Source organism: Lipotes vexillifer, unplaced genomic scaffold, assembly GCF_000442215.2.
Source record: "Lipotes vexillifer unplaced genomic scaffold, Lipotes_vexillifer_v1.1 scaffold1209, whole genome shotgun sequence".
In the NCBI taxonomy this organism is placed as follows: Eukaryota; Metazoa; Chordata; class Mammalia; order Artiodactyla; family Lipotidae; genus Lipotes; species Lipotes vexillifer.
Window position 1 is genome coordinate 368,000 of NW_006786251.1, and position 19,763 is coordinate 387,762.

Consider the following 19,763-nt stretch of genomic DNA (forward strand, 5'->3'; position numbering starts at 1 on the left):
TTAAAAGGAAGAAGCTTGACTACTGTGTCGTATTCTGCTGCCTCTAATTTGGTGTCTCTAATCTTGAGCTTGGCAACCAAATAACCTAGTTTATTACATTTATGTGTAAAATAGAATAAGTAGAATAGAGGAACTCTCTGATGAGTATAAAGTATATATGCTATGGTAGATTTGTTATGTGATAATACTTTTATCAAGAATATTTTTAGGGCTTCCCTGGTGGCGCAGTGGTTGAGTCTGCCTGCTGATGCAGGGGACACGGGTTCGTGCCCCGGTCCCGGAAGATCCCACATGCTGCGGAGCGGCTGGGCCCATGAGCCATGGCTCCTGAGCCTGTGCGTCCAGAGCCTGCGCTCCGCAATGGGAGAGGCCACAACAGTGAGAGGCCCGCGTACCGCAAAAAAAAACAAAAAAACCCACAATGCTTAATACCCGCAACACCAAATAAAATGTTTAGCTTCTCTAAGTTAAATAAGAATACACCTATAAAAAAATTTTAAAAATAAAAAAATAAAAAATATTTTTAACTTACTTCCTAATTCTGAGGTATAAGCCAAAAAAGTGAGGTTACCAGAGGCTGAATTATGTTATTCATCATATAGTAATTAATACTTATAATAATTAACCTAAACCTTTTGAATCACAAAGTTTTGAGTAATGTTTGGTAACATTTAATTTAGAGTGTATTTACATTTATTCTTTGAGATTGCATAATGTAAACAACAAAATTTCCAGATCATTCAGTTAAATAGGACTGAATTCTGAAAATCTTTTTCAAAGAGAATTCATTATAGTTTGAAAAATACCTGTCTTGGTGTACGTATCTTACGATAAGTTTTTTTAAATATTACAGTATTTCATAGATGTGAAATACATTGTTTTAGAGAACAAACATATATGCAACATATTTTTGCTAAGAAGCTTAAGATGTATGTATTCATTTGCTTCCAAGTTCCTTGGCAGTTGGGCACATTTCAGACAAAGATGCACGATAGAATATATAATATATGAATGTGTGTGTATGTATTCTGAACACGTCTTTGCAAAAAAAGCAAGGAAGGATACTTATAAAAAGTAGACTACTAATAGAATTCTACTTTAAAATTGAAGATATACCCTTTTCAAATTGGTGTTCTTTCCTTTGTTCTAAGTCACCCCATCTGTGGTAAGTTTGAAGCTGTATGAAATTAATATAAATTTTTTCCAAAGTAGGAGTTATTTCAGGTGTTTTATTTTATGTAAGAGTATTACATATTTTGTTTAAGATAAATAATTATTGCTTGGGATAAAAAAAGATTCATTGGGACGATGACCAAATGTATTTTTCTGCATATTCTCATGGCGTCTAGTAAAATCCTTTACTCATGGTAAACACTCAGTAAGTAGTTGATGGTTAAATGAATGTACATATTTATCTAAAGTGGATATATTGGTATGAATTATACTTAGACAAGTAGCAATGAACCACACTCAAACTATGAATTAGGAAGTATAATTGTGAATTATACATTTGCTTAAATTGTGGTGCTTAGGTTTTCTGATAAATATGAATATATTAAAGTATTTATTAAAATTATTATGTGTGAGATTTCCTGGAATATATAATATCATCAGTACAGTGGAAAGATAGGTTTGCTTTAAAAAGCCACAGACATTTTAATTCTTATTTTGCAGAATGGTTTCACACCATTGTATATGGCGGCCCAGGAGAACCACCTGGAAGTTGTCAAGTTTCTCCTTGACAATGGTGCAAGCCAGAGCCTGGCCACGGAGGTAAGACTCTTTGGTTCTTTCCATGGGTAAGTTCACATGTTTATAGGGCATTTTATAAACCTGTAGCTATAAACTGAGAATTTGTCCCAGTGGTATTTCATTGCAGTTGTATATTAACGTGTGGGCTCGCAAGTTTTTATGAAGTATATTAGAAAACTCTATTCCTAGTCTTTCAAGAATCTTCCATTGCACAGATACCTTTTCTGCTCTTAAATGCCTGGCTCTACCCTATAACTGAGCTGTTTATTTACTATTTACATATTTGCTTGAGAACACTTATCTGCTTCTTACAATTTTCCCTCAAAGGCAGCCACTCTTTGAAATATTTTTGTGATAAAACATAAGTTTTAAATCTGGTTTTTTCCAAATTTAAGCTAGCATAATTATAATGATTGGATTTATATATTTCTAAAGTGAACTAATTAAACTCACACTTCTAAACAAAACTAGTACACATTTTTAAATACTAGATACAAGTGGTATTTAAAAAAAAAAACATTTGCAGTCAGGAATAGAAGAGTTATTTAAAAATAAAAAGTTATTTAAGTCACTGGTACTGTTTTAGGTAATACAGTTTATTTTTTAAACTAATCTGGATGGACGATTGTGATCCCTTGTAAAGTGTATCACTAGAAGTCTATTGCTGATAATAAAGGACCAACGTTTGGGTATATTCTTTATTTTTAACAAAACAATGAATTAGAACAGATGTAGGGTTATCCCTGTCATAATACCACTCCTCCGACTTTCATTCTGAAGTATTTCCTGAATGGCACAAGAAAGATGACAACACAGGGATTGCATATAACCTCACCCTGTTTTTGAGATTATGCCTTCAGGGGAAACCACTAAGTAAATGAAGAGGCAGTTCACACAAAAAGAAATACAAATGACCATAAATGTTTAAAATACCTCACCCTCCCTCATAGTCAAAGAAGTATTAATTTATTAATCAGATAAAGAATGAGATCCAGTCTTTTGCCCATGGGATGAGGAAGAAATTCAAGGGGTAGAAAAAATTGGAACTTAACTACCTTATTGGTGAAGTTGACAGTTGGTTGCAACACTTTTGCAGAAGCGGTGACTATCAAAATTAGTATTTATATACCTCTTTACATAGCAATTCCACTTCAGAGAACTTCTGTCACATATATTAGAAGATAATGCAAAAAGAAAATTTATTATGTAAGAAGCTCAACAATATGATTACTAATGACAATTTTTAAAAAACTAGGAAAGACAAATAGGGAAGTCATTGGATAAATACGGCTCTACTTAGACAGTAAAATGCTCTTCTGCACTATGAACAAGGAGACAAGACTCTATGTACTGATACAGGAAAATGTCCATAGTGTATCGTTACCAATGGTTTATTCTGAAAATTAGGAAGGAGCCTTACTTTTCACTTCATACCCTTCAGTGCTCTTGGTGATTTTTATCTTGAGAATGTATTTTTAAACAATAATATCCTTAGAGCTCGGTAAGAAATAACAAAGGAACCAACATTTGTAGACGCCGAGCAGGGCCCATCCTCACACCGGCAGGAAGTAGCCTGGGTGAGTCCCTCAAGGACCAAGAAGCGCAGGTCTCATCATGCTTTGCAGGGAGAATGGGCAGCAGAGGTTGTTCTAGAAGAGGAAACCCATTCGCATTTCTGGATGGAAATACGAAATAATATAAATGTCCTGATGACAGCAATTCCTCAGTACTGTTTTCGTCTGTGAAGGTCAGGTAGTATTCTTTTTCAGGCTACGATGGACAGAGCATCAAGGATCTCTCCTTTAGAAGCGAATATAAGCCAAATTAACTGCTAATAGATTAGAGTTAACTTGTCAGCTAATTATCAGTAACTCACTGAGTTCTCCAATTTTTTTTAAGCTTTCAAGGCCCCAAAAGAGGCACTACAACCAAGTAAAACGAAATATTATATGAGCTCCTTAACTAATTCAGTCTTTTAGCAAGAAGATAGGTAGGTAGGTAGGTAAGTAGGTCGGTAGCTAGGTAGATAGATGATAGATAGATAGATAGATAATGTAGATATATATGTAGATGATATGTAGATAGATAGATATGTAGATGATAGATATCTAGATAGGTAGATAGATATGTAGATGATTGATATGTAGATAGATAGATATGTACATAGATAGGCAGGTAGATAGATATGTAGATAGACAGGTAGGTAGGTAGATATGTAGACAGATAGGTAGGTAGATAGATATGTAGATGATATATATGTAGATAGATATGTAGATGATAGATATATAGTTAGATATGTAGGTAGAGATATGTAGATAGATAGATAGATAGTTAATGCAGATAGGTAGATTTTTTTTTTTTACTCCTTTATATTAATTTCAAGAGGTTTGGGGGGGGGGGTATTTTTTGGTAGCTTTAAATAATAAGTGAATGAAGGAATGTTCTAAGAACAAATCACATCCATGTCTTCATGAGGGTGCTAGTACATCACTATATAAACAACATCTATCTGATTCTCTAGAGCTATTTGAAGCTTTGACTGAATTTTTGTCTCTTCTTTTGGATTATTAGTACTAGAGACTAAAAAGAACAGCAAGAAATAAGATGTTTCATCCACACAATGTTCTAACTACGATTTGCAATGATATTGGTATCATTTATACAGAAGTCTGTATTTACAGAATGAACAGTAGTGGGCAATGAAAGGATTCCTTAGATGGAAAAATTTTAATAGGATTTTTAATTTATTATATGATGTGATATTGCCAAGGTCCATCAATACATTTTTTCTTCCATATGTACCTTGTATATATGTATCGAGTCTTTGGCATGGTTGTGGTTTTCGAAACCTTTCCTGTATCACTGTGTACTACATTTATATCTTTTCTATGTATATCTTCCTTCTTTTCCATGGATATCTTCCTTCTTTCGCTAATCAAAATTTTGAAGCATGAGGTAAATTTATTTGTTCACTTATATGGCACAAGTAATTATTAAGCACCTATTATGTGCCAGACACTGCACAAGGCAGTGAAGTTTGTCAAGGAGCTCCTATCACATTTCCTTTAGGCTTGTATTTTTCTCTTAAGAGTAACTGTACAGAGCAAACCAAACCCTTTAAACTTGGTTTGGAAACAAAATCTAGAGCTGCTAATTTTAGCTGTTAACACCTTAGGGCTGGTACTTTGTGTCTTTAATTGGTTTGTGCAGGAAGCACATTCTTGTCCGTGCTAATGTCTCAGCTGCAGTTGATTTTCTGGTGCAAGGTAGTTTCCTTTATGTATAGGCCCTGTGGATTGAAAAATTCCTATCAGTGGAAATGTAGCCATTTCATTTTGCTGCAGAGCAGAAGTGAGCTGTCATTTTTACCCCTTAGGTTTTGCTCAGGTTTTAAAAGTGAGATGTAACGTTAACTCTTAATACACAATTTTCCTTTCACCATTCCATTTTTTTTAATGTATTTTTCTCTTTTTGTTTCAAAAGTAGTGTATTAAATAAATGAGAAAGTACAATAAAAAGCAAAAAGAAGAAAAAACCATGGTTAATTTTCCCTAGAGATAACATTCTGTTTATTCATCCAGATTTTTTGTCCATGTTCACAATGCACACATTTATCTTAATGAAAATGAGATCATATATTTACATGGTTATGTAGATTCCTTTTTCCATAACATTAAATTACACTCTAAACTTTATGTCCCTCAGTGTAACCTGTGAAATCATTTTGCTGACGTCCAGGTTGTATGCCGCCTTTCTCAATTATCTTGCATATGGTTGCAGGGAATGTCCTTCCGGCTGCGTCTAATGCTCATCCTCTTCCTTATTTGGGTCTTCTTGGAAAAGTTGAAAGCGGCAAGTGGAACTTCAGCCAGATCTTGATGCTTGGAGCATAGATAGAATTTGTGTATGTAGAACAAGGAGGACATTTCAGGGTGCAGCAAATAGCCTGAGTTTGGATGCCAGGGTGGAGATGGTCCGCACGTCCAGTTAGAAAGGAGAATGGAGATGATTTATATGAGAAGAGCCTGGGCAATACTGTCACTTAGGCGCCTGGGGCCAATATTTTACACATCCTTGAATATAAATGTGCTGATTTGCATTCAGCCAAATAAGTGGTAGGAGTGGTAGGTGTTTTCCAGCAAGGAATACAGTGGTGAAAGTGGTCTTTTAGGAAAACCAACAAGACATGAGGATGCAAGTAACTCTGATTTTTCTTTCTCCCTTATAAGCACTCTTCCATTAGAGCAGCCCTCGATTTGTGCCACAGGGACTACAGATATAAAATATCATGACCCGAATAAAATAATAAGTAACTTACTTGCCAATTGTCTAGTAAAAATAATTTTGAAATGTTCTTTTGAGTGTGTGATAATGAAAGCATTGCAGAATTAAAATTTGGGAGCCAGTCCTGGGATGTTCTACTCTGTGCTATGTGTTCTACAGTCAGCAGAGCATCCACAAATTAATTAACCACAGTGAAATCTGTAGCTGTCTTCTCTTTGTCAAGTCCCGGGGCCATACGGTGGGAAGACTCGATGTATATAGATGTGTGTGTATGTCTGAATTGCCTTTAGTCACATTTTGTATGATCCCTTCTTTCATTGGTCAGAGAAGCCACGAGTCTTTCATGTATATCTTTCTTAAAACAGCAGTGAGTATAGTTCTTCAATTCACATATACTAATTGAGCACCAGATTTACACTAGGCCACAAGATAAGGTGATGAAGCAGACAGGATCTGCTAGGCAACAAGGTACTGGATGAAACAGTTTTAAATTATCAGTGGAAATGTTTACAGCTGACTTAAATGAACTCCTTTGAAAAATTTGCCTGGATTTAACCCGAGAGGTAATTGTTTTTGCTGAGATTATTTTATGGATACTGAAATTCTGCCATCTTTTTCTTGTTTAGGTAGGACTTTCAAAATTTACCCACTTTTTCCACAGAAAGAAACCCATAAACTTATTACAAATTTTTAAATTATTTCCTGCTTTGGTATATGTGTAGTTTTAAATTTCTTTCCACATATGTCTACTTGAGTATGTCAGCTTTAATAACCCTGAACAAAAATTGACACTTGGTCACTCGGTCACCTTCTTATTTGTTAATGAAGAAGAAAATATCCATAGGGACCAGTCTTGACCCATCCGTCTGTTCGCAGGATGGCTTCACACCGTTGGCAGTAGCTTTGCAACAAGGTCACGATCAAGTAGTGTCACTCCTGCTAGAAAACGACACGAAAGGAAAAGTGCGTCTTCCAGCTCTTCACATCGCTGCCAGGAAAGATGACACGAAAGCTGCCGCCCTGCTGCTGCAGAATGACAACAATGCAGATGTAGAGTCGAAGGTGAGGACCTGGGAAACGAGCCCCTCGTGCAGCATCCTATGTTAGGCACCCAAATGTGAAGAATGCCTGGGCTCCCTTTGGAGCTTATGCCAAACACTTAGCTGCACTGAAAGGAATAAAATCAAGCGCCCAAGTCATGTAGTTGAAGGCACATCCCGCGCCCTTGGCATCTAAAGCTGGGAGGGAACTGTGGGTGCTGCCCTATGTGTGCTAACATGGAGGCCACCTCAAAAGAAATCAATCGATACGTACCCAACAGTGTCCTTCCTTTGAACATATATTTTTAATGTAGTTAACACGTCAGCTCAAACATCAAGGTGAAAAATTACAAAATGCTAGCCACGGTGTGCACAAAATAAACCTTTGGTGGCTATCTAAGATGGTAGGCAATGAGCTGAGTATTGATCAGCTGTGGAAACCATGCCAGCAGCCAGGGTCCCAGCCAACAACTCCCATTGTCTAGACACTTGCAAGTCTCTGTGAAGGAAATGTGGCATTTGGAATAGGCCATCATGTAGCCCTTCATTCAGTCTAGCTTTCTTTCTGTGCCTGTTGTGCTTCCATCAGAGCTTTCATCCTCGTCACTTAGCTGTCATGAGCTTTCTGCCATCCATTATCACCGACAGCAAACTAACCGTTCATTTTTTCCTCCTCCTTGCTTCCAAATGTGTTAACCTAGATGGTGGTGAATAGAACAACAGAGGTATATATATATATATATATACGTGTACATATGATCTATATCTGCATCATCATTTTCCCATTTCTTAGTGCTACCACCTCATTTCTTTCCCTTCTTCTTTGCATTGCCTTCTGTAGGCTAGATACCTGCTTCATACCCCCGCCCTCAAAGTAGCATGTGCCAGAGAAGATAGTAGTTTGATTACCAGGGCTTTCTGCAGCTGAACCTGGTGTTTGAAAGGAAGTATGAGGAAGCCTTGAAACTTAAGGGTATTTCAATAGCGTTCTGTGACACGAAGTGTTTTGACACTTGAGAAACTTATCAGCTGTACCTAAAGCTGCAGACAACCCTGTCATTCTACTCATCTAGGATTGGTTCTCTAGAGTTCTGCATGACACTTACCCTCAGTGGTGTCAGCAAGATGAAAGTTACCTCAGAAGGGCACACATATGACCCACCCTTGACAAGAGTCAGTCAGATCGCTAGCATGGCTGAGAAGCTTGCTAACAATTTAGAAATGCATCTAGTTCCTATAAGGTTTAAATCTTTGGGGACTAAGTGAATCGCTGCATGTTTTAGCATTTTTTTTTAAGGAAGTAAAATGACCTTGGTATGAATAATCCAGAAAAATGTGTTATCGAGTAGGCATTTGCTACTAAAGAGACCAGCTTGTCGATTTCTTCACGAAATGCATTCACCACGATTCAAGACCAATTTGTAATAGTACCTCTTCCCCCCAAATTGCTTTCATCATTAAAATTGGCTTTTACCGTTTGTTCATTTGACTCTACATTGAATATATAAAACAAGTTAAATTTTGACAGAGTTTCAATGGACGATTCTATGAATAATAAAACAGTGGTACTAAGCGAACTTTCTTTGAGCTGTCAAGATATTTCTTGTCATCCCTATTTTAACTTTTGGAAACATTGGTTTCTGTGTAGTTCTGTTCCTGGATTACTAAAATGGCTCAGTCTCCACCCTTCATTCCTTCCTGGCTATTCCTCTGCCTGTGAGTTTGGCATCTCTTTGAAATCCTATGAGCAATTGGCACTAATGGAAAGAAACCTAGTACAGAATGGAATGTGGACCTCAGCATATTTTGCTTCCCCGTTTTTATCTGGGCAGGGTTATGGTATTAACATGTCAGGCAAGAGGCCGGCAGGAATCAGCTGAACGTCTGCTCTGTTTTCTTTCCAGAGTGGCTTCACTCCGCTCCACATAGCTGCTCACTATGGAAATATCAACGTGGCCACATTGCTGTTAAACCGAGCGGCAGCCGTGGACTTCACTGCGCGGGTAAGAGTGCTGCAGTCTGATGTGCGCTTCAAGCATTTGAAACGATTCTTAACCCTCCTTCCCCAACATGAGGAGGAGGTCAAGACAGTTGACCTCCAAGGGTCCTCCCGGTCAGTGGAAGGTGTGATGTCTCCTTATCCTAGTGCGTTTTCTCGCTTGCGTACAGGTGTGCCTATTTCCTAGGAGGAAAAGAAAACCAAGATCGGGGTCGGGAGTAGGGGTGGGTGATAAATATCTAAGTGAATATATAGGAAATGTGATTTAAATAATGATGACCGGAAACTACACACTGTCCCCCAAGTTGAAATTTCTGAGACTGTAGAAATGGGCCGGATGGCACTAACAGTGCTCTAAAAATCAGGGTCTCGATCTTCCAGGTGGGAAAGAGTTGGAATGTCTGGATAAGGCCCAGACTTTAGAACCCAAATAATAGAGGCCACCTTTCGCTCTTATCTTCTGTCCCCTATAAACTTTCAGAATGAGTAACACGATTCTGTAACCTGAGTAAGCTCATAATCATAGCGAAAGGAATTACTGTGTCATGTGTACTCCCGGACAGCCGCTCAGACATCCAGAGTAATATGGCCCTGAATGTAAAAGCTGGTCTAGCTCTAGGCCTGATCGTCAGCAACAGCATTATCAGAAGTAGAAACAAGGTGGGAAGCAGAACAGAGAAGTGGCTCGATGTGGGGACTCAGGATTCAGACTCCCTGGGTTCCAGTTTGGGATTTAACTTTTCTTTCTGTGTCCATCAGTTTCCTCATTGGTAAGATGAAGTTAATATGGATTATGAAATTAAATAATACCTGGTGATAAAAAAACGTATATCAGCACTCCTGCACTGGGTCACTGAGAAATAGGAGTGAGCGTACCCAGGGCACCTAGCGCAGCGCCTGACACATCAGCACCAGCAGCGCTGTGATTTTGCACATAGCATTTGAAGTATAATTTTTGCTAAAAACCTCACTTGTTAGGGGAGAAGTGGCAGTAGACCCGATAGAGAGAACACTCATAATGCTAGTACCAGCAGCAGTTGTAGCGGTAGTAAAAGTAATACCATCTTTGAAGCAGATGCCAAGCTGAGCATTTTTACCTTTTATTCTTTTTTTTTTTTTTTTTCCTTGCGTTATGCGGGCCTCTCACTGTTGTGGCCTCTCCCATTTGCGGAGCACAGGCTCCGGACGCGCAGGCTCAGTGGCCATGGCTCACGGGCCCAGCCGCTCCGCGGCATGTGGGATCTTCCCGAAACGGGGCACGAACCCGCGTCTCCTGCATCGGCAGGCGGACTCTCAAGCACTGCGCCACCAGGGAAGCCCTCATTTATTCTTATATCAAGAAAAGTGTTACTTATCCTTGTGTTACAGAAGGGGAAACCAAGACCTAGAGATAAGAAATAGCTGGTCCAGATCACAGAGCTAGCAAATGAGAAATGGCAGAATTTCAGCCGCAGAGCTCTTCACCCCTCCAGTCTTCCGCCTCCCTCCGCTGATGTTAAGGGTTCATTTTTCTTTTCCTTCTTATAATTCATTAGTTCTATAAAAATTAATACGAACTCAGAATGGGCTAATATAAAAGCTATTTCCAGGGACAGAGCGATGTCTGGCCGCGGCCCTGGGAGCTCCGCCTCTGCCATCGGGACCCGGCGTGCTGCCCAGACCGGCGCTCAGTGGGCCCGGGCCGGCTAGAGGCGTGGGGGGGCCCCGGGGTCCTGCGGCGCACTACCAGAGGCCTGGCGGGTCACCAGGGAGCCGGATGCCCATGGCTGGCTTGCAGGTGGGAACACCTGCAGGCTCCCCATTAGGCACAGCTGCCCCACTTCGACCTGGCATGCCACCCACCGTGATGGACCCATTCCGAAAATGCCTGCTTGTGCCCCAGGCCCAGCCCCCGATGCCCGCCCAGCGCCGGGGGTTAAAGAGGAGAAGGTGGCAGATAAAGCTCTACCTCAGCGAATTCGGGAGCTTGTCCCAGAGCCTCAGGCCGTACATGGATCGCTTGGATTTTGATCGGAAGCTGGACCAGACCGTTGCTCGAAAGCGGATGGAGATCCAGGAGGCCATCAGAAAGCCTCTGACGCAAAAACGAAAGCTGCGGATCGATATCTCTAGTACGTTCAGTCCCAGCAAGGCAGAGGGTGATAGCGCGGGAACCGCAGGGACCCCCCGGGGGAAACCCCGCAGGGGACCAGGTGGCTTCCTGGGAACTCCGAGTAGAGGGAAAACTGCTGGATGATCCTAGGAAACAGAAGAGGAAGTTTTCTTCGGTCTTTAAGAGCCTCGTCATTGAGCTGGACAAAGGAACTGTACGGGCCTGACAACCACCTGCTGGAGTGGCATCGGATGCCCACCACCCAGGAGACAGATGGCTTCCAGGTGAAACGGCCCAAGACCTCAACGTCAGGTGCATCCGCCTGCTCATGCTGGATCATCAGCCTCCCCAGTACAAGTCGGACCACCGACTGGCGAGGCTGCTGGGGGTGCACACACACACGAGGGCTGCCACCATGCAGGCCCTGTGGCTCTACGTCAAACACAACCAGCTGCAGGACGGCAACGAGCGGGACCGGTACTTCCGCCAGATCTTCAGCTGTGGCCGACTCCGTTTCTCTGAGATTCTCATGAAGCCGGCCGGGTTGCTGCAGCATCCAGACCCCATTGTCATCAACCACGTCATTAGCGTGGACCCTAACGACCAGAAGAAGACAGCCTGTTATGACATTGATGTGGAGGTGGATGACCCACTCAAGGCCCAGGTGAGCAATTTTCCGGCCTCCACCACCAATCAGCAGATCGCCACCCTTGATGTCAAGCTCCATTAGACCACTGAGTCCATCAACCAGCTGAAGACCCAGAGGGATCTCATGCTCAATTTTAGCACTGACCCCCCAGGACTTCATCCAGGAATGGCTCCGTTCCCAAGATCATCACTGATGTGATTGGGAATCCTGAGGAGGAGAGACGAGCTGCTTTCTACCACCAGCCCTGGGCCCAGGAAGCAGTGGGGAGGCGCATCTTTGCCCAGGTGCAGCAGCAAAGGCAGAAACTGGAACAGGTGCCGGGAATCCACCTGACTGCAGGCTCAGGGATCCCTTCCTTTCTTCCCAGCCCTGGAGCACCCCCCTCCTCAGCCTGGAAGGGGACCACCCTCTGGGACACAGACATGTAGGACAAGGAGGGGGTGAGGGGTGTCTCCTGTCGCCTTCTGCTCCTCAGCTTTAGTTTCGTAAGTGTAGTAAGAGGATTCCGTGTTGCTTAGTCCCCAAAGCCTTACTACTTACACGTTGGCTTTAATTGGATTCACAGCAGAGGCCTCCTGTGCCCCCTGCAGGCAGGCCCAAGTAGGACCTGGAGGCTGTGCTTTGACATCACAAAGGCCCCTGGCTTTGCTTGTTTACAGACCCCCTTTGAGGCGAGTGTCAGCGCTGGCTCTGGGCAGCTGGGCGAGGAAAAGGGGCACAGCTCACACTCTTCCTATAGCCTTTCCAAACCAAAGTTCTTTGCTATTCCTACCAGCCCAGCCTTGCTGCTGTTTTTTTTTTTTTTTTCCTTTCCTTTGGGTATTTGCACTATTCGTGGAGCAGGTTTTTCTATACAGGAGCCACTTTTTTTGTACAGGAGTAAGCTGGGGTTTTTCAGGGAGCCCTACTTGGTATCTCCTTCCTTATTTTCTTTTCTCAGTCTATGCAAGCGGCTCTGGCCGCCATCATCTCCTGAGAGGCCAGAGGGCTGGCACCCCCAGCTCTTGGGCCCAGGGGTAACGCCTCCTAGAGGGAGGGCACGCTAGTTCCCTGGCGGGGCCTGAGGCGTGGGTGAGTGTGCTGGGGGAGGGCAGGGGGAGGGCAGGGAAGCGGTGGAGAGGACTGTTGTTCCCCTTTGGGGCTTGGGAAGGACAGTGGGCCTGGGGCTTGGCAAGTGCCACTTCTGGCAGGTTTGGAGATTTCCAAATAAATCTTTGTTTATTGGTGGCAAAAAAAAAAAAAAAAAAAAGCTATTTCCTATCCTATAGTCATCAGCCTGCTGAAAGCCTTTATCAGTTGAAATGAGGCAGCTCATGTCACTCTAGAGCCATGTTCTTATTGCACTAACGGCATCCTTGGGTTTCAGCAACATGGCAGACCCAAGGCCCAGTGTGACATTGTGAAGGACAAAGTTAAGTACTTCCTTAAGTCATGTATAAACAGGGCACGCCGATGTGAAAACTGAAGCTCGTGTCTGTAAGATGCATCCTTCTGGTTTTATATCTCTAACTCACAGAAAACCTCATTAAGTCACATCTTCTAATTAGGACATTTGGAAAATTCATGTCAGGGTAGTGTTTGAAGTTTTGTCTTTGTGCCATTGTTCAGAAATTTCCTGATGCTGCTGAAAATAAGGAGATTGGGGTAATGTTTAAGCAATTTAAGAGGACAAATTGCAGTATTTTCAGACTCCTTCAAACAATTCCAAAGCATCCATTTACATTAAAACAATGACTGTGGTATTACAAATGATGCTAACTTATTGATTAAAGATCAGTGGACACTATGGAAGCTAAAAAAAAAAAAAATGTTCTGAAGAACCTAGGGACAGGACAGGAATAAAGACGCAGACGTAGAGAATGGACTTGAGGACACGGGGAGTGGGAAGGGTAAGCTGTGACGAACTGAGAGAGTGGCATGGACATATACACACTACCAAGTGTAAAATAGATAGCTAGTGGGAAGCAGCCGCATAGCACAGGGAGATCAGCTCGGTGCTTTGTGACCGCCTGGAGGGGTGGGATAGGGAGGGTGGGAGGGAGACGCAAGAGGGAGGGGATATGGGGATATATGTATACGTATAGCTGATTCACTTTGTTATACAGTAGAAACTAACACACCATTGTAAAGCAATTATACTCCAATAAAGATGTTTAAAAAAAAAAGTGGAGACCTCAGACCCACGTTGTTACGTTGTTAACCTTGTCTGAATTACCATATGTGATTTTAAAGTCACATTGTGCTTTTGTTTAAAATATGTTAAAATTCAGACTTTTTTGCGGGTTTGGAAAAGCATTTTCTCCAGACATTCCTAATTAACGAGGCCTCATAGCATTCTGAACTGAAGGCTGTGGTGGAATTTAATCATACTTACTGGGAGGCCTGTACTGTTGCTTACACCCTACAACACATGCTTCCCTCCATACGTGATGGATGGCTTGCAGTAGGCTGTCTGAGCAGAACTGGTCTTCATGAAAAGCTTAATTGGAGGCAACTGCTAGTTGCCTTCAGAAACCCATTGTAGGTTCCAAATCTCCAGTAATTTCGTTATGTAACAATCCAGCATTTAGCCTTTTGTATTACAGAGACCTCTCCCTTCCCAACTTGAGTGGGGTCCTTCTAGGTCAGAGTTGTCTCAGGGATGTAGCAGGTGAAAGTAAGATGCCCTAGAACACAGATGGGATCAGATTTTGCCTGGTCAAAACAATAAAGGAAGGATCATTAAGCCTCAGTTGCAAAGAACTAGGTGCAAATCATAACCATAAATCGTATGCTTCAGGAACTGCGTTGAGATAGAGGTATAGATTAGAAAGTTAGAGGTCAAGTTACAACATGACAGCAGCAACCTTTGTCTTAGGGGGGCTGTGATTTCTGCTTCCTGGCTGGGACAGAGCATTGAAGAAAGGCGGATACAGTCTTGTAGTTCTTTGTGGGCTGAGGGCGTGACCTCAAGAATAGCTACCTGCTGGTGAAGAGAGCTGGGGATAGGAGTAGGGATAACCCTTCTGGAATCATTTCCTGCGTGTAGTGCACGTGCAGATACGAGGCAGGTGCGAGACAGCCAAACGCGGTGTGACTAAAGAGAGGACACAATAGAATGGATTGCTTTCTATGCTTCTTTGTAGTGCTAGCTAATTCAGGCAGCAAGAAAGCAGATCCTAGCCAGTGGTGAATGTATACCCCAGAGCAGCAGTGATGGTAACTGATTTATAGGATACTTATTTGTTCTATTAATGCCTTTCCTTAGATTTTTATTATAATGTGAATTTTGATTTTTGTGTTGTAAGTTTGCCATGTTTACATATTGCATAAGATCTCCTGTCTGACATCTTAAATATTTCCTTTCGGATTATCCAGACCTGTTCAGCCTCAAGGGTCCACAGCAGGGAGTTAATAGAATAGCTGCTGAAGACTGCAGTGCAGTGTCAGCATGCTGCATTCTCTGAATTGTGTCTGCTGAGTTGGCTTTGACACCATCTGAATTTATGCGTGACCCTTGCTCTCTTAGCAAGTCATCCTAGCTCTCTTGGGGAAGAGAATGTAAGTAAGACACACCAGAGCTGCTCCTGATTCGCTTTCCAGTAAGGAGCATTGATGCCCTGGAGTAGGTAAAGGCCAAATTATATTATTGGTTGCCTGCAAAATTCCCTTCATTGAAGAAGATAGATGAATACTTTGCTGGCTAAGACATTTTTTCATCAGATACATTGGACCACCTAACTTAATCTGCACTTTCGTCATTAACCTTTCTCTTGTAAATTATTATTTAACTTCCCATTTGGGGAAGATAATTGAATAAAATATCCTTCTATTGGTCTTGGTATGTAGTACTTTTTTGTTCTGATCTCTGAAAGGATTACGGATTTATGTGTTTGAGTGCTATACCTCATTTGTTTCCAAAAGGATTTCAGGAGGTTTACAGATTGAAATATACAGAGTAAGTAAGACATGTAAGGATGAAACGGAAAAAGTAAATGTTACCAAGCAACTGGAAAGAGCTAGTGAATACAAAGCCCTTAAATTTAGGCTTTAAGGGCTTTTATACATGTAGTAGAAAAGGAAGCACAGGTTATATAGTTTTCACTTTTTGACAAAGGAAATCTTAGTTATCTATAGAGACAGTTTTTTGTGTGTGTGAAATAATTCAAATGTGATTTTTATATCATGTGAATCATTCTATTAAGAGCAGTGAGTTTCCACAGACATAGAGAACAGACTTGTGGTTGCCAGGTGGGAGTGGGGGAGGGAGAGGAATGGACTGGGAGTTTGGGGTTAGCAGATGTAACTGTTACAATTAAAATGGAAAAACAACAAGGTCCTACCATATAGCACAGGGAACTATATCCAATCTCCTGGGCTAAACCATAATGGAAAAGAATATAAAAAAAGAATGTATATATGTGTATAACCGAGTCACTTTGCTATACAGCAGAAATTAGCATAACGTTGTAAATTAACTATACTTTAATGAAAAAAAAGGGAAAAAAAGAACAGTTTCATAGTTGACGGTATCTTTAATAGCTACGTTTCAAAAGGTTCCATTCCTACTACCCCATACTGCCTAAATCTCCATCTGTGAAGGCGCCTTGCCCAGGGAGGCTGAGACACTATGACCCAGGTACTTAGCTGTGTGATGTTCTAGCTGTGTGTGATAGAACTTGGCACGTGTGCCACAGGTCTGTGACTAGTGAACATGTCCAACTGGACTGCCTTTCTCAAATAGCAGTTGTTTTGAACAAAGCTTTAGCAGGGGCTCGGCCACATTTGGAACTCAGTTATGTCATAAGAAAGGCTACTTTATCTAAAGTTCTTAGATAAAGGCTATTTTATCTAAAGTTCTTTTTGTTAAAGTGAGAGCAGTGTTTTTAGACAGCTGAACTCCTAAACCTGTTGATGGAAACATACAAGTGTCAGATTTTACGTTCTGCCCAAATAAGAGGTCGACACGGGGTCAGCACGTGCATAAGCAAAACGACGTCCGTGGATAAACATTATCTGGAGATTTCCTTTCTCAGTTAAATTCATTCTAGCAAATATTAAGGAACTTCTCCTATAAGCTAGACCTGGAGGTCCAGACTCAAGGAAGCCACTGACCTGACACTACTAATTTGTTGCGGGCCCCACGTGCTCAACCATACCGAAAAGTCTCTCTCTCTTAATTCCCCAAAGCACAACTAAGTCTTGGCTCTAGTTTCCAACAAGACTTCTCTAAAAACTTTGGGATTGATGAAGGGAGTTCACAGCAGAAAGGCAGAGCTTATTACTCAGGCATATAAAGGAATGAAATAGTGCCATTTGCAAAGGCATGGATGGACCTAGAGACTGTCATACAGAGTGAAGTAAGTCAGAAAGAGAAAAGCAAATATATAATAATCACGTATATGTGGAATCTAGAAAAATGGTACAGGTGAACTTATTTGCAAAGCAGAAATAGAGTCACAGATGTAGAGCACAAACTTATGGTTACAGCGGGGAAGGAGGGGAGGGAGGAAATGGGTGATTGGGATTGACATATATACACTGTTATATATAAAATAGATAACTAATGAGAATCTACTGTATAGCACAGGGAACTCTACACTCCGTGCTCTGTGGTGACCTAGATGGAAAGGAAATTTTAAAAAGAGTGGATATATGTATACGTGTAACTGATTCACTTTGCCGTAGGCAGAAACTAACACAACATTGTAAAGAAACTATATGCCAGTAAAAATTAATTTTTAAAAATGAGATTAAAAAAAAAAAAAGGCAGAGCTGAAGGACCTGTTCTGGATAACACGGTCCCCAAAGTCCATAGGCCATGACCCCTTCCTCAGGAAAGGGGTCCCTTGTGAGACCCCTGAAGCCACTGTGTTGGAGAGTCTCCCTTGCTTCCCTCAGCGAGAACCCCTTTTACCAACACTGCATCTCTTCTGGCCAGAGTCTAAGCCCCTCAACCTAGTCTCTGGTCCCAGAGAGAGGGGGAACCCCGTTTCCTCTACACCTGAGCTCTCAATTCAGTAGCCACTGACTACTGAGAACTTTAATTTTAATTAAATGTAAACTTCTATGCCTCGTTCCCCAGAACCACATGTCGGGTGGCCAGTTTCCACGTGTGGCTAGCAGCCATTGTATTAACACTGTATACATAACATTTCCATCATCACAGAAAGTTCTTTCGAGCAAAGCTGAGACACCATCAGCCTCAGGCCTCCTTCCCTTCAGTGTCATAATTATCTCTAAATGCAACTTTCCCCTCCAAGGAAAGTGACGCTTTAAGTAGAAGCAATTTTACTCCTAACAGACTTGCCCCTTTGGGCTCCAAAAGCAGAGTGCTGCCTTTCCCGTTATGAAAGCAGAGACCACCGTGACCACCGACAGCAACAGAACTGAAATCTTCCAAAGAGGACTAAAAATACTGCTGGCAATTGAACATAGTAATTTCTCCCCAGTTCATGCCATGGATAGTTCAGAAATATCAGAGATTGAGATAGGTCTCAAGAGAGGTCTCCAGTTGCCAGAGAGGATGCCGCAGTGACTTCTGTGAGCCTCTGTTTTTTAATCTGTGTAAAAGATGCTTGTATCCTGTTCCTCAAAGACGCTTTCTCTGACCCCCTAAGATAGGTCGCTCCCCTCCTTGCCCCAGTGTGTGTGCTCATCGTGCCCTGTTGTTCCTGCCCCGTGATTGGCCTTGAAACTTAATTCTGTGGGACTGTTTGTCTTGCACACTGTGTTTATTACCTAAGCCCCTTGCAGCCTGAGATGCCTTATTCACCCTCTATCTCCAGCTCCTCCATGAGACATCTTTCCTCACCTGGTAAATATCCTCTTTCCAAATGCTGACCACGTTCCTGCCTCTGTGATAACGACTTTAGCGTGAACCTCATCTTCTCAATCCTCCCGTGAAGGCCTCAGCCGTGGAGAATGTGTCTCTTGCCACTTAGAGTTTTTAAGAGAGGTAGGCATTTTATTTCGGAGAACCATTCCTCACGGTACCGTGGGAAGGCCGGACCTGTATTTTTGCTGCCTGGCAGCCCTTGATCTGCCTCCCTGAGTGGTACCTTTCACGTACCGATGGAGCTGCATTCCATTAAGACAGAGGGTGGTACCATGAAAGCATCCAGGACGTTGCCTGCTGCGGAATTAGTGCTCAGCGGAATCATGCTCATTTTTTTCCTTTCTTCTGTAGGTAAAAATGTGTAGTAATCATGACATAAAATAGTCGTGACTTGAGTATTTAGTAAGTTCCAGCTTCTTTGTGAAGCATCGTGCGTGCATTAGCTGGACAGTCCTATTCAGGCTCAAGTAGACGTGTCGTGAAATACGCCTCACACACCCTGCGCTTCACCTCCCCTGCAGGACTCTGAGTTCCTCAAGGGCAGACCTACGTGTTATTACACATTTGGGGATCCCTGGAGTGTAACCCAGTACCCAGCACTGGGAAGGACTCGATATATATTTGTTGAATTCAAGAATGAATCAACAGATAACTTCCAGGCCTCCTTATCCACTATTCCTGGGCACCCAGTACCTATTCAAACCCGCTTTCCTCAAGCCCCAGTCCTCTCCCTGGTCCATCAGAATTTCAGGCTGAGCTTCACTTGGTGTTAGGGACCGACTTCCCAAACTGATGTGAGCTGCATTAAGGGGGATGGGAAACCCGTAGGATTCTCTTAGAGGGGTAGAGGCAAGTGCACCAAACCCAAGTATTGAATGTCAGACACTGAGAGGCAAGTTGATTTGAGCAGCCACGAGTCTTGTGATTCAGCAGTGTAGCTGACCTTGGAAGACTCCCCTAGAACAAAGGGCTAGTCACCGAGGTCTGCTGCCAGGCTTTGTTCGGTTAAGGGTGTTTGAAGCAGAGCCTCAGTTTCTGAGCTATCAAAGCCCAATCAAGGCCACCACCAGCCAGTGCTAGGAAGAACATCAGCCACTCAAAGATGGAGAAGAGGTGAGCATCACTTCAGC

General features: G+C 42.2%; 1 protein-coding gene and 1 pseudogene across 1 annotated transcript in view; both read left to right on the forward strand.

Moving 5' to 3' along the window:
• Window positions 1-19,763, forward strand: part of ANK3 (ankyrin 3) — a 322,709-nt gene that overhangs the window by 118,006 nt on the left and 184,940 nt on the right. Inside the window, exons 5-7 of the mRNA XM_007458433.1 lie at window positions 1,675-1,773; window positions 6,913-7,098; window positions 8,981-9,079. Of these exons, the coding sequence (XP_007458495.1) occupies window positions 1,675-1,773; window positions 6,913-7,098; window positions 8,981-9,079 (384 nt within the window). The remainder of the gene's footprint in view (window positions 1-1,674; window positions 1,774-6,912; window positions 7,099-8,980; window positions 9,080-19,763) is intronic.
• On the forward strand, window positions 9,206-12,244 carry LOC103073312 (SWI/SNF-related matrix-associated actin-dependent regulator of chromatin subfamily D member 2-like; annotated as a pseudogene).